The sequence below is a fragment of the Pelophylax lessonae genome (assembly GCF_965119305.1).
Source record: "Pelophylax lessonae genome assembly, chromosome: 2".
NCBI classification, from domain to species: Eukaryota; Metazoa; Chordata; class Amphibia; order Anura; family Ranidae; genus Pelophylax; species Pelophylax lessonae.
Genome location: NC_138769.1, coordinates 394855858 through 394871795, shown reverse-complemented (window position 1 = coordinate 394871795; position 15938 = coordinate 394855858). Strand labels below are relative to the sequence as shown.

Genomic DNA, 15938 nt, shown 5'->3' with positions numbered 1-15938 from the left:
ATGCATTTGCGGAGCATGCGCTCCTTCTTCAGGCCTATGCAGCACCATTTTGGTTGAGGGCTTATATGGAGATGGAAGGTAGCTGCTGGGTCATAAGTTCCGGCGGCTCCTTTGGAAAATGGAAACTTCTTAATATGACGTGAAGGTCACTATAATCAAGGAGTCCATGATTTTGAAAATATATAACATGATAAAAAATATAAATAAAGAATGAAGTATAAACTATATAAATCGTATAAATAAATAAAGTGCAGCATTATTGAAATTTAAGAATACCATTACACACACTGAGAATATGTGTGATGGTGTAATACTATATCATAGAAAACAAATAATAAACAAATAGGATTACTCAACAAAAAAGAAAAAATAAAGCATTAAGGATTAGAATAACCGATACAAAAGAAAAATAATGATAAATGAAAAAATAAAATGGAAAGAAAATATATATACAGTATATGATTATAAGTGGAAAAATAAAAAATATTAATACAGAATAAATAAAATAAAAATAATCCACAGTTTGATCGCACTCATATGGGATTTATATGAAAATATTTAAAAATTGGGGATCCTAGGTGGTGTGCATGGATGGGAGGGAGATATGGATAGTGGAGGAAAAAAAAGGAGAAAGGGGGTTCAGATTACTGTAATAACCTCTATCTCCTCATTGAGCCCACCTGGCATGAGAGTATCTAGGGCAGTGATGGCGAACCTTGGCACCAACATCCAAAACATCTGGGTTGCCAAGGTTCGCCAGCACTGATCCAAAAAAATTCTCTCTGGCAGAGACGCTTAAAACGCTCTGCTGTTGGGAAAGAAAGTGCCTGGTATGACTTCAATGACCCACACTCTAAGTCCTGTGGAAGATTTTTTGGTGGTGTTCATAAAAATTTCGGGGAACATTGTGCTTGTCATCACCGCCCTCTACAAATTGACGGTGTTCCCCAAACCTCGGGGGTAGTTCTCCCTACGTAATATAGGGCACAAGGACAAGCCAGGCAATAGACCACAGATTCTGTGGAACAATTGAAAAAATTCTTAATGGAATAAGTTTTGCCTTTCACAGCAAACTCTTTTTGGCCGTGCACATTTGGCACGGCCACTTCATTTTTTTCTTATTTTTTTCTTATTTATTTTCCTCACTATTTGTCACTTTCACTTTTGTGTGTGTTTTCATGGATTGTAGGGTGTGAGTCCTCAGGCTTACCCTGAAGTTTAAGGGGAGGATGTGTGGCCCTCAGGTTCCTTCCTCCCCCTCTTCGGGAGAGCCCCCTGACCAAGTATTCGGGGTCGGCTTCGGCTGGCCTGAAGAACGGGGTCTGCCAGGCCTTCTGGCTAGGCAGACCATGGAAACCTTAATCCCTGTCAGGAGCCTTGTGCCCTGGGGGAACAGGGTAGAAGTTCTACCCTTTCTGGGGGTGGACACACCCTTAAGTGCACTTTTTTTGTGTGTGTTTCACATGCACGTTTTTTGTTCACTGATAGGTTTTTTTGTTGTACCGTAGGTTTTTGCACCATCGCGGACTTAAAAAAAAAAAAAATCAGTGAGCGTATCTCTTTATTCTGCTTTTTCTGAACACGGCATTATTGGTTGGAGTGGGTTAGTACACTTTACCGATCTTCACTGCTCCTCTTATACAGCCTAAAAATATTATGTATTTCCTTATAGTATATGGCCATAATTGTGCTACTGTGATATTTGTGAGTATTATTCTGATTTCTACATTCCCAAACTCATTTCTTGGTATAAATGTATTTAGATGATCCCTTTGTAATGTGAACAGGACTTTTATGGTTATGTTATACAAAAGCTTTCCTTGTCGGTTTTTTCTGTTTGGCTAAGCTGTCAGGGAAGACTATCTTCCCCTAAACAATTTGACATACTATATGTCATGGGGTCAGAGCACTTCCCGTGATGTTTCACACTAATTTGGTGGGAAGATAATTCAGTGTTCAGTGTAGATTTGTATGAAGTGCTCATCTAAACTGCACACAACTGATTCAGGTTCACGGGCCATCTGTGCAGTGCATAGAAAACAATGGCGTCTATGGAGTAGGGCATGGGTGACTATTGGACGCTGGTTGGTAAATCTCTTGCGTAGTATTGCTGTTAATCAGCTTGTGCGGGAAACAAACACAAATACATGTCTACTACTCAGCAACCTAAAATCAGGGAATATCATTGCTTGACTTACCATGCCTAATGTAAACATTACATATATGGGTTTTCCTCAAGCTATCCTTCAACAATCCCCAAAAAACACAGTTTAGCTAGCTTTGATACATGTAACGTGCTACTTCCAGTGGCATCACTAGGGTTGGTGTCACCTGGTGCAGTAAAACATGGTGTAACTCCCCCCCCCCCCCCCCCCCCAAAAAAAAAATAAATGTTTTCCTGTTTTCTGAAAGTGCGCCAAAGATTCAGCATGCAGGACTTTTGGTGCCCTTTCAGAAAATGTAGAAAAAAACGCGCAACCTAATAGAAATCTAGGACTGCAGCTATAACTGCGGGTAGGAAGACTCCCTTTACATTACACAGCCCCCGCACCTCTGGACGCCTTTACATTACACAGCCCCTGTACCTCTTGAACCCTTTACATTACACAGCCCCTGTACCTCTGGAGCCCTTTACATTACACAGCCCCCGTACTTCTGGGCCCCTTTACATTACACAGCCCCATACCTCTGGACCCCTTTACATTACACAGCCCCCATACCTCTGGACCTCTTCACATTACACAACCCCACTACCTCCTGACCCCTTCACATTATACAGCCCCCATACCACTGGACCCCTTTACAATTCACAGCTGCTGCACCTCTGGACCCCTTTACATTACACAGCCCCTTCACACCTCAGGATTCCTTTACATTACACAGCCCCCCACACCTATCGCCCCCAGCCCCCCCCCCACACCTCTGAACCCTTTTACATTACACAGCCCCCCCCCCCACGGGTCCCTTTACATTACACAGCCCCCCCATGGGTCCCTTTACATTACACAGTCCCCCCATAAACCCCTTTACATTACTTGCGCCCCTCACACCTCTGAACCCTTTTACATTACACAGCTCCCCCCCATGGACCCCTTTACATTACAGAGCCCCCCATGCACCCCTTTACATTATCCAGCCCCCCTATGGACCCCTTTACATTATACATCCCCCCATGGAACCCTTTACATTACACAGCCCCCCCCCATGGAACCCTTTACATTACACAGCCCCTGCCCCCCCCCAATGGAACCCTTTACATGACACAGCCCCCGCCCCCCCTAATGGAACCCTTTACATTACACAGCCCCCGCCCCCCATGGAACCCTTTACATTATACAGCCCCCGCCCCCCCCATGGAACCCTTTACATTATACAGTTCCTGCCCCCCAATGGAACCCTTTACATTGCACAGCCCCCCCCCATAGAACCCTTTTCATTACACAGCCCCCCCAATGGAACCCTTTACAATACAAAGCCTCCGCCCCACCTCTTCCTAACTTATTAGGAGGAGAGCGAAGCAGGAGGCAGTGTGTCTGAAACAGAATGGGAGAGAGAGACTCACCAGCCCTGATTAAACAGCGGGAACTGCCGAAGGTAACTTTGCTAGTTAATGAGCAGGTGATCAGTTGCTAGGGGGTCCTAGCAACCAATCAACTGCTCATTACCTAGCAAAGTTAAAGCGGTTGTAAATCCTATAAAAAAAAAATAAAAAAAAAAAACCTGCAAGAAAAAGGCATAATGAGCTAGTATGCATCGCATACTAGCCCATTATGTTTAACTTACCTTAAAACGAAGCCCCGACACGGACCCCCGGACATCGATGCGGGCGCTGCCATGATCCTTCGTCGTCTCTTCCGGGTTCTGCGGCTCCGACGCGCTGATTGGCCGGAAGAGACGGCTCCAGCGCGCTGATTGGCCGGAGCCGCGATGACGTCACTCCCGCGCATGCGCGCGGGAGTGATTTTTCCGGCAAGCTCCCGGCAAGTTAATTGAAGGTCCCCCTGGACCTTCAGAGCGCATGCGCCGCTCGCGCGAGCGGCTGCATGCACTGTAAATATCTCCTAAACCGTGCCGGTTTAGGAGATATTATTTGTACCTACAGGTAAGCCTTATTATAGGCTTACCTGTAGGTAAAAGTGTCAAAAAGCGGGATACAACCGCTTTAACTCCAGCAGTGCCCGCTATTTATTCAGCGCTGGTGAGTCTCTCTCTCCTATTCTGTTTGAAACAGGTTCTCCTGCTCTGCTCTTCTGTGTCAACGGGGGGCGGAGGCAGTCCGGCGGCCGGCCCCGAGTGTCACCATGGTGCTCCCTCACACCCCCTAAAGTGTGGCACATGGGGCAGACCACGCCCCTGTTGGTACGCCACTTCCTAAAGGCAAAACTTTATTTTTAGTTTTGGACAGAGTAGAGATGGATTAGAACCCCTGTCAGTATCTACTGCTGTCTGGGTCCCCGTTAGGGAGCTTTGCCCTCTATATTTGTCCTGTTTACTATTATTATGAAAAGTGAAAGTCAATTTTGGGTTATCTCCAGAAAAGTAATAGAGGGGAAATCTTCCAATGGGGACACTATTCTTTTCTTATTTCGGGAAAGTGCTGTACCGGAGTGATGCCTGCAGCTAGAGACATCACCCCGGTACCGGCGTCCATAGCCGATGGTTGGCTGCCTTGTAATGACAACCGATGTGGCTGAGAAGTCTCTTGGCTGTCATTCCAAGGAGCGGCAGGGGATGTCCCCCCCCCCCTCCCGCCGTCTTCTGCGGCTCGCCTGGGTCTCCTGTCCCACCAGGAGACCCGGGAATCCTACCTTCACTGCCGCCATCTGACCGGGTCTCCATTTCTTTGAATTCGGCACCGCCGAGTACCCGGAAGTGATGTCATGACATGACATGACATCACTTCCCGGTACTGGCGGTGCCGAATTAAAAAAACTTACAGCATTCAAAACAGCCAAACTTGGGGTTTTGAATGCTTTTAAGTGCAGAGGAGGGGGTTGGGGGTCTTTTAGACCCTCAGATCCCTTCACCACAGTACCTTTAGACATTAAAAAAAATTAAAAACATTTTGTCCGATACCGATATCCGATGACCAAAATATCAGTATCGGTATCGGCGGTCGATCAATAGTTATAACCCTCCCTTAAGCCTCGTACACATGATCAGATTATCGGACAAATTTTCTTTCCTTTTTTGTTGCATGCTAGTCTCATATGGAAAGTGAAGAAGTTACTTTCATACGAAAATTCTCATATAACAGAATTCTACTTCAGAAGAGAAGTGAAGTCATGTGTTGAATTGTTTTGTATGTATTCTTTAGTTTCCGAGCATGCCTAGTCTTGCTCTTTGTTGATTTTCGGATGAAAACTGCACTAATTAAACAAAAATCGGACGATGTGTTCACATACGATAAAAATGTTATAGCCTGCACATCCAGTTTTTGTCGTCCGAAAATCTGTAATCGGCTGTTGAAAGCACCATACTAACAATCCGAAAATCGGCAGATCGTTCGTCGGACTAAATTTTTCTTCAGATTTTCTTATCGTGTGTACGGGCCTTTACTCTATCCAAAATGACAAAAAGGTTTTGCCCATAGTTCTACTTTAAGGTATTAATAGATATGAGAAGGCAACTAACGTCTATGGAACCATTGGTGGCACAAGAGCACTTGCCAAAATCAGTCCAGCATGCATGGTTAGAATAAGTACTATGTAGGTACCCCTGGCACCGTTGCCTTACAAGAGCAGTGTTGGGGGTGGTCAGCCAAGAGCATAGGTGTGCACAGCCTATTGCTTTAGGGTGTGCACCCCAGAGCTCAAACACATATGTGTGTGTGTGTGCATGTGTATATACTGAGATTTGCAGTAGAGCAATGGACGGTGTGAGTAGGGCAAAGATTGGTGTCAGTATGGCAGTGGACAGTGTCACTAGTTTTTATTTTTATTTCATTTTTTTATTCACAGTTTTTTAGTAGCCCCATTAGGGGGCTTTGGTTATATATCAGGGGTCTAAATAGGGAGAATCTGTGCCACACAGGGTGATTAGAGTGTGCCCAGGCACATCTGGCACACCCTGTGCGCACACCTAAAGACATATAACCTATGTTTTTCACTTCAACTGGAATTGACTGGATAGCGCAATGAGACTCATGTGTTGGGTACCTTAAGGCTCCATTTACACCTGAGCATAGCGATTTACTAGAATTTTTTTTAAAGTGTTTTGGCAGCTTTTTACAAGCATTTTTAAATTGTTTTAGAAGTGTATTACAAGTGTTTTACGGCTTCAGGTGTTTTTGTTTAGCCAATGGAAAGCACTAAGGGGAGGAGAGAGAGAGGAAATTAGGGGTGGAGAATTGCAATTTGAGCAGAAAACGCTTAAGCCAGGCGTTTCTTTTGAAGTCTATGGGGCCAAAAACGCTTGTAATCTGCCAAAAAGAAGCTCATGTACTTTTTGAGCGACAGGCGCTCAGATGTGAACCCGGGGCCACTGAAATGAATATGATTTGGCTTGTGGAGCATTTTAGAGCTCCAAGCTTCAAGCAGAAAATCGCTCAGGTGTGAGTGGGATTATCGAATGAAAGTGAAAATGTACTCCTTTATTTCACTAACTGTTGTCCTTTCTTTACATTTCAGATTAGTTTCCTCGATCCAAGGGGTTCTTGCTGCTGTCTCTGGCATCATTGTTATTACATCCTGCAAAGATGTGAAATTTGGCAGGTAATTGAGTAAAGTTTAGTAATATTAATTGATACTTTATTTAATGAAATTAGACTTTAGTAACAACACAGCTAATTACTGCTGATTGATGGAGCTTGTTCTCAGAAATCCGTTGCATGGTATACCTCTGCCAAGCACGGGGTAGATGCCACTTGATAGGAGATTGCACCCTACTCTAGTTCCTCCAAGATAAAGTGTGATTAAACCGAATGCAACTGTCATGAGTATAAAAAGCAAAATCTCTAGACAGTTAAAATGGTTGTTGGCGCTTTAAACTTTCAGTGACATTCAACCTCTACATTTTTGAAATTGTTATTTTGAAAAGCCAATATAAAAGAAAAGTAGACATGGAAAAAAGCACTTTTGAGTAAATGACGTAATCATTTTTTTCTTATTTTTTCGTTATGGTCCATGTAACTGAGGGTGTATCCTTTGCTTACATACTTTTCCTCAAAGGTGCCCCTCTTTCCCATTTCAGAAAAATGGAAGGCATTGGTACTTTACAAAGATGTATGCTTTGGCCCTCTTGTTTGTCTCTGGCTAATGGCTGAAGTTCATATTTTAGGATAGATCTGTGACAAGGGAATGGACATTAAAAAATGAACATATTTTTTTATAAGTAGTAAATACATTTTAAAACTAGGCCCTTACTGACCTATGTCAGCATTTCACAACTGGGGTGCCTACCGAAAATCCTACCAACCGATGACGTCATTGGTTGCTAAGGACAGGTCGGCCAGCCCACATACCGTAGCATTCTTGGTTTCCGACAGGAGTAGATATAGCAGAGAGGAGGAGAGAGCCGGGAGGAGGTGTGGGCTGTGCTCTCTCACTCTTGTCCATATACAGGAGTTATACAGTACACACTTATAACAGAGTGAACCGGATTTGATTACTGCTCCTGTCTCCCCTCTAGACTGCTCCTGTCCTGGCTGCAGACATTGTGAGTAGAGGGCGATAATCAAACGCTGTACACTCTGATCTGAGTGTGTTCTGTGTTAATTCCTGTATACAGCCACACAAAGGGAACGCACAGAAAGTGCGCACACGCAGATGCACCTCCTGGTGTGAATGAGCACTCAGACTGGTGTGTCCCAAGATTTTTCACAATTCCAAATTGCACCTTGACTGAAAAAAGGTTGAGAAACACTGACCTATATAACTGCAGTGTTTTATTTTTAATTTTGAGGATGTATTGCTCCACAGTGCCTGCAACTACAGTGGTCAGTGAGAATCTTTTTTAGCCCCCGTTCACATCAGCGTGATTTGACTTGCAATTTGACTGATCGAATCGCAGCCTATTGCCGGCAATGGCACCGTCTCAATTGATGCAACGCCGACTTTGCAGCACCGCACCGATTTACAAAAGTAGTTCCTGCACTACTTTTGGCAACTCTGGGGGGGCTTCAATAGATATCTGTGCATGAACCCGCACAGATGTCTTTCAAGTTGCCCCTGAAGTAGGACTGAAATGCGGCTTTGAAATTGTGTATGTTCAGATGAAGTCGCAAAATTTCAAAGCTGCGTTTTAATATGAACGAGGGCTTAAAGCTTGTTTACTGCTTAAGACTGTCTGCTTGGCTCATCATCTATTGAGAAAACGTCTTGCATTCTTTTCACAGAATGCAAGGCATTCTGTGATTGGAGAGGAGAAGATTGAAACATTCATCCATATCTCCTCCAATCATAGAAGGTCTTGGGTTCTATGAAAAGAATGCAAAACTTTTTCTAAATGGACGAGGTAACAGCTGGAACTGTAGATCTCAGCACTGGCCATATGACATTGTCTGCAATGTAAGGGCTAAACAAAAGTAAACGTTTTCCCTAATGTAGCACCATAAACAAATGGCTTACACTTCTTTAGGGCCAAATTATTTTTATAGTGAAGATCAGGGGATCTCCAAACTTTTGAAACAAAGGGCCAGATTACTGCCCTTCAGACTTTAGGGAGGCCAAACTGTGACCAATGGAAGTAGAAAATGTCCTGCCATCGGTAGGAATAAACAATGCAAAAGGCTTGATAGTCAGTGGCAGAATAAAAATTGCATTGTTGGTGTTAGTGGGAGGAATAGTGCCCCATCTTTGGTGTCAGTGGAAGGAATAGTGCCCCATCATTGGTATTATTGGGAGGAATAGTGCCCCATCATTGGTGTCAATGGGAGGAATAGTGCCCCATCATTAGTGTCAGTGGGAGGAATAGTGCCCCATCATTGGTATCAGTGGCAGAAATAGTGTCCCATCATTGGTGTCAGTGGAAGGAATAGTGCTCCAAGGGCCAGATAAAGGCAGTGAAAGGGCCACAGTTTGGAGACTCGGCTAAAGTGCTTTAAAAGTTTCTAATACAGGAAAAGTGTTCAACAACTGAAGTCAGAACTACTCTCCATATCATATACTGTATGTTCCAGGTCAGTGTCACAAAGTAATGAAGGAAATGGCAGCCACAGAAGTAGCATTTTGAAGGAAGTTAGCAAAGCCTTTTTTTCCGGTTTTTGAAATACTGTATTTCACAAAAGTGAGTACACCCCTCATATTTATGTAAATAATTTATTATATCTTTTCATGTGACAACACTGAAGAAATTACACTTTGCTACAATGTAAAGTAGTGAGTGTACAATTTATATAACAGTGTAAATTTGCTGTCCCCTCAAAATAACTCAACACACAGCCATTAATGTCTAAACCGCTGGCAACAAAAGTGAGTACACCCCTAAGTGAAAATTTCCAAATTGGACCCACAGTGTTAATATTTTGTGTGGCCACCATTATTTTCCAGCACTACCTTAAAGAGGTTGTAAACCCATACAACTTTTTTTTTTTTTATTTTGCAACCTGTAAGAGAAACACATAATGAGCTAGTATGCATCGCATACTAGCTCATTATGAAATACTTACCTTAGAACGAGCCCCCGCCGTGCCGCCTGCTTACCTGTATGACGGGCGACATGTCCAGTCGCCCATCTTCCGGGATCGCGGCATCCGGCCATCTGATTGGCCAGAGCCGCGGTGACGTCACTCCCGCGCACGCGCGCGGGAGCCGACAGTCACGGCACGGGTCTCTGAAGAAACGGCACCAGCGGCCGTTCCTTCAGAGCGCATGTGCCAGTGACGTCACTGGCTGAATGTAAGGTAAATATCTCCTAAACAGTACATGTTTACGAGATATTTACAATACCTTATAGGTAAGCCTTATCATAGGCTTATCTATAGGTAAAAGTGTCAGAGGAGGGTTCACTTCCTCTTTAACCCTCTTGGGCATGGAGTTCACCAGATCTTCACAGATTGCCACTGGAGTCCTCTTCCACTCCTCCATGACGAAATCATGGAGATGGTGGATGTTAGAGACCTTGCGCTCCTCCACCTTCTGTTTGACGATGCCCCACAGATGCTCAATAGGGTTTAGGTCTGGAGAAATGCTTGGCCAGTCCATAACCTTTACCCTCAGCTTCTTTAGCAAGGCATTGGTCGTCTTGGAGGTGTGTTTTGGGCTGTTATCATGTTGGAATACTGCCCTGCTGCCCAGTCTACGAAGGGAAGGAATCATGCTCTGCTTCAGTATGTCACAGTACATGTTGGCATTCATGGTTCCCTCAATGAACTGTAGCTCCCCAGTGCTGGCAGCACTTATGAAGCCCCAGACCATGACACTCCCACCACCATGCTTGACTGTAGGCAAAACACACTTGTCTTTGTACACCCCACCCGGTTGCTGCCACACACACTTGACACCATGTGAACCAAATAAGTTTATCTTGGTCTCATCAGACCACAGGATATGGTTCCAGTAATCCATGTCCTTAGTCTGCTTGTCTTCAGCAAACTGTTTGCAGGCTTTCTTGTGCATCATCTTTAGAAGAGGCTTCATTCTGGGTTGACAGCCATGCAGACCAATTTGATGCAGTGTTCGGTGTATGGTCTGAGCCCTGACAGGCTGACCCCCACCCCTTCAACCTCTGCAGCAGTGCTGGCAGCACTCATACATCTATTTACGAAAGACAACCTCTGGATATGACTCTGAGCACATGCACTCAACTTCTTTGGTCGACCATGGCAAAGCCTGTTCTGAGTGGAACCTGTCCTGTTAAACTGCTGTATGGTCTTGGCCACCATGCTGCAGCTCAGTTTCAGGGTCTTAGCAAACTTCTTATAGCCTAGGCCATCTTTATGTAGAGCAACAATTCTTTCTGTCAGATCCTCAGAGAGTTCTTTGCCATGAGGTGCCATGTTGAACTTCCAGTGACCGGTATGAGCGAGTGAGAGCGATAACACCAAATTTAACACACCTGTTCCCCATTCACACCTGCAACCTTGTAACACTAATGAGTCACATGACACCTGGGGAGAGAAAATGGCTAATTGGGCCAAATTCTGACATTTTCACTTAGGAGTGTACTCACTTTTGTTGGCAGCGGTTTAGACATTAATGGCTGTGTGTTGAGTTATTTTGAGGGGACAGCAAATTTACAGTTATACAAGCTGTACACGCACTACTTTATATTGTAGAAAAGTGTCATTTCTTCACTGTTGTCACATGAAAAGATATAATAAAATATTTACAAAAATGTGAGGGGTGTACTCACTTTTGTGAGATACTGTATTTTCTTTATTAATGTGGTTTTCTTAGCTTGGTTAAACAAGCTAGCACTTTACACATTTGTTCAACTGTAAGAGTATTCGCTGTTCAGAGATGGACTCAGTTATCTTGGTGAGTACTAATCTCCCCAAGTCAAATGCATCCTTAGTTGTCTCCTTTGTCTTCTTTTTCTCTTTCTTTTGTCATTTTTTTGGTACTTCTATTTTCTATGTTTTTGATTTTTTTATTTGCTAGTGCAGATGGTCTCCTTTTATCCTATCTACTTCTACATTGTTTGTTTTTTCCTTTGATCCCCGTTAGCTATCTAGACATGGGGGCATGTTCTCTATGCCTCCTGCCTTGTGTTATGGCTGGCCATACATTATACAGTTTTCTTGCACAATTTCCCTTTAGATTTATCAAAAACCATATAATATGAGGTCAAACCTATACACTTTCAATATGTATGCAATCAGGCTGGCCCTTGCACTACAAAGCTGAAGGTAAATCTAAAGGGAATTGAATAAGAAAATTTGTAATGTATGGCCAGCTTAATGTGATACTAAAGTCTTGTTTTTTTGTTTAAAAATAACAAACATGTCATACTTACCTCCTCTGGGCAGTTGGTTTTGCACAGAGCAGCCCAGATCCCCCTCTTCTCGGGTCTCTCTTCAGTGCTCCTGGCCCCTCCCTCCTGCTGAGTGTCCCCACAGCAAGCAGCTTGCTATGGGGGCACCCAAGCCAAGCCACTGTTCTGTATGTCCATTCTGAAATGGAGCTGTGGCTTGGCCTGGCCCCTCTCTCTCCTCATTGGCTCACTGACTTTGATTGACAGCTGTGGGAGCCAATGGCACCCGCTGCTGTCTCAGCCAATGAGGAGGGAGAGTCCTGGACCGCCGAGGTTCTCACACAACATTGCTGGATAGAGGTGGGGCTCAGGTAAGTATTGGGGGGCTGAGGGGGACTACTGCACACAGAAGGTTTTTTTTATCTTAATGCAAATAGTGCATTGAGATAAAAACAAAAAAAGTCTGCCTTTACAACCGCTTTAACATTCTTTTGTTGCACATGAAAATTAGACCATATGCATTTGTAGCTCCACGATTCTTTGAAGATCCATGTGAGTAACTTCAAATAATCGTTCACATCCTGCATTATAATGAAATAAATAGGATAGCAGATGCTAATTAGATAAGAAGGTGAGGCAATATCATGCATTCTTGTCTTCGTTTTGTTGATCCCACTTAAAATGTAATGGCGGTATGCCTTCTGAAAACTGGGTCAGCATAAAAAGATATGCACTTCAAGATTACATTCCATATGGTTCTTAAGGTATTGCCAATGTTTTCATCAGCTTGAACTTGCTTACGAGTCATGTCAACAGGTATGTAATTACTGACATGTATGTTATGTCAAACAGCAGCATGGTGATTCTAAAATTAATTTTCAGGTGTTGTTTGCACGTTAATTATACTTTCAGTATACACCAGAGTAAATGACAGCAAAGTAGTGACATCACAAGGGATTTCTGTATATAAAAAGAGGCTGATAAGGGTGGAGACCATAATGTCCCTGGTGCCAGTATTTAGGGCACAGTCATTTATTTGTTTATTACTGGTTTATATAGTGCTGACAATTTATGCAGAGATTTATATATGTATATATATATTGTACATCAGATGTACAATATATCAGACATCAGATGCCTGCCCTCAAGGAGCTTACAATCTAAGGTCTCTGACTCACAAGCATACATACTATGGCCAATTTAGACAAGAACTAATTGACCTCACAGCATGTCTTTGGAGTGTGGGAGGAAACCGGAATACTCCGTTTTCTCTTTTCCAGGCCTCAAAGGCTTTGTGCTTGGTGATGTTATATCTACCCCAGTATGTCACAGATGCCTTGCTGTTATGCCTAAGTAGGGTTGAGGGTAAGAAGGTAAGGCAGATACGTTTGATGTCAGCCTAATACCATGGCATACAGGAGGCAAAATGAAACAGGACACTATTACTGCTACTTAAAGAGGATCTCCGTTCCTTAAAAAATATTAAAAGACTTTTAATATAAGGTCACACACCTGTTCAGGGATCCCGCAATGTCAGCACCCCGAGCCGATTCGTCAGTCAGCTTCGGGTGCAGGTGCTAGCATTGTAAGTAAGAAAAACTGGCAATAAAGCCTTTAGGCTTCACAGCTGGTTTTCTACTGCGCATGCACGAGTCGCGCTGCGCTTTCTGAAAGGTTCTGCCATCTTCTGGGACCTGTGTGTGTCCCAGGAGGCAGTGGGGGGAAGGAGGAGGGGCCGGAAATGTCGTAGATTGCTGATCTGCGATCTTACAAGGTACCCACTCCCCCCCAAAAAATGGCAAATGTGGCAGTGGAGGGTGCGAACAAGTGGAGCTTCCCCTTTTTCGTGGAGCTCCACTTTAAGGTACCACCAGCAGGCTTTCATGTGTCTTACACTGAGGAGAGGCTTCCGTCGGGCCACTCTGCCATAAAGCCCCAACTGGTGGAGGGCTGCAGTGATGGTTGACTTTCTACAACTTTCTCCCATCTCCGGACTGCATCTCTGGAGCTCAGCCACAGTGATCTTTGGGTTCTTCTTTACCTCTCTCACCAAGGCTCTTCTCCCCCCATAGCCCAGTTTGGCCGGATGGCCAGCTCTAGGAAGGGTGCTGGTCGTCCCAAACGTCTTCCATTTGTGGATTATGGAGGCCACTGTGCTCTTAGGAACCTTAAGTGCAGCAGAAATCTTTTTGTAACCTTGGCCAGATCTGTGCCTTGCCACAATTCTGTCTCTGAGCTCTTCAGGCAGTTCCTTTGACCTCATGATTCTCATTTGCTCTGACATGCATTGTGATCTGGAAGGTCTTATATAGACAGGTGTGTGGCTTTCCTAATCAAGTCCAATCAGTATAATCAAACACAGCTGGACTCAAATGAAGGTGTAGAACCATCTCAAGGATGATCAGAGAAATGGAAAGCACCTGAGTTAAATATATGAGTGTCACAGCAAAGGGTCTGAATACTTAGGACCATGTGATATTTCAGTTTTTCTTTTTTAATAAATCTGCAACAATGTCAACAATTCTGTGTTTTTCTGTCAGTATGGGGTGCTATGTGTACATTCATGAGGAAGAAGAATGAACTTAAATGATTTTAGCAAATGGCTGCAATATAACAAAGAGTGAAAAATTTAAGGGGGTCTGAATACTTTCCGTACCCACTGTATGTCCAGCTTTAGAGTGCCATGACTGGTTTACTTTACCAGGAGTGCACAGAAAATTCCCTAAGTGCCTGCTTCCTTAACTAAATCATTTTGTGTAAACCTTTCTATTATTGTGACTGTTGGTGGTAGAATATGGATATACTAATATTACACATTTCTCATTAGGCATTGGCTGGCTACATCTTATCAATGGTTCTTAATCCCTTACATGGTGTATGATACCTACACAATGTATCTTCGGCACTGGTACAAATGTCAAGACAAAAGCACATCAAATGGGAAAGATCACTTTTCTTCTGCAATAAACAGCTTACTGCGGAAAGATTTCCTTATGCTGGTTCATCACACAGCCACCTTGACCATCCTCATTCCAATAGGACTGGTAAAATATTTTCTTATTCATATAGTGTGTTCTACTATAAGCTTATTCTGGCCATACACAGTTAGATGTTTCTTATTTGATCTGTCAAATCAGCAAAATTTACAAACAATTTTGTATGTAGCATGAAGTCCTGGTTAGATGTGCTTAAAGCTGAAGTTTAGGTATGGCAATTTTCAAATAGTTGCATTGGTTAAGAAATGCAAAGTGTTCCCTGAATGGTGCCATTGCTGAACGAGGGACCTCATATGTTCAGTCAGCAGCAGGATAGCCGCTCGGCATGGAACCTGGACTCTAGAGGCAATCAATGTAGTAATGGCGTTTACTACAATGTTTTCCAGCTTACATAGGGAGCCTACAGGTATGGCACATAATGTGCATGCTTCATTTGGTTAGACCAATGAAACCATGTAAAAATTGCCAAACATGAACTTAACTTTTAAATAAATTATGTAGGTAAAATCAGAGAACTGCTTACATAAATTTGGGTATTCTGATAGATCAATCTGTGTGTGGTCATCTTAAAGGATAAGTTCACTTTTACAAAAAAAATAATAAATGCACATTTTTTTGCAGATAAAAAAATGTAATAATAGGTAAAAAATAATAATAAATAATAATAGGTAAAAAGTTTTACCAGATCCGCTCCTTATCTATTACAAGCCTGATTTTATTGTACAAAATGTGAGTGTTACTCTATGTGCAATATAATTAAAAGTCATATTACGGAGTTACACTATTGTGAGTTTTTCCCTTTGTATATGCATACCGGGCCATTATATCCATTGAGAACTACAGATATCAGACCTCCAAGGATTTTCCACCAGGTTCCTTACTGGGACAAAAGTTCCTTTTGACCCTTTTAGCTATACAGCCCAGGGGTCATTTGAGTCCGGTAAGTGGAACATCCAAAGGGGGAGGATTGGCACATCCCACTGCACTGGATTGCTGGCATGATTTTGCACTTTTCTCCTGGCACTTAAGCACTTTTGCATTTCTTTGGACACTTGCTGATAGCACTATTTATATATTTATTGGACTATC

At 43.2% G+C, this 15938-nt stretch overlaps 1 protein-coding gene across 1 annotated transcript in view; it reads left to right on the top strand.

The window, feature by feature from the left end:
- The window catches only part of TLCD3A (TLC domain containing 3A), a 92500-nt gene that overhangs the window by 58729 nt on the left and 17833 nt on the right, over positions 1–15938 (top strand). The window contains exons 2-3 of the mRNA XM_082248390.1: positions 6630–6713; positions 14681–14897. Coding sequence (XP_082104516.1) covers positions 6630–6713; positions 14681–14897 — 301 coding nt within the window. The remainder of the gene's footprint in view (positions 1–6629; positions 6714–14680; positions 14898–15938) is intronic.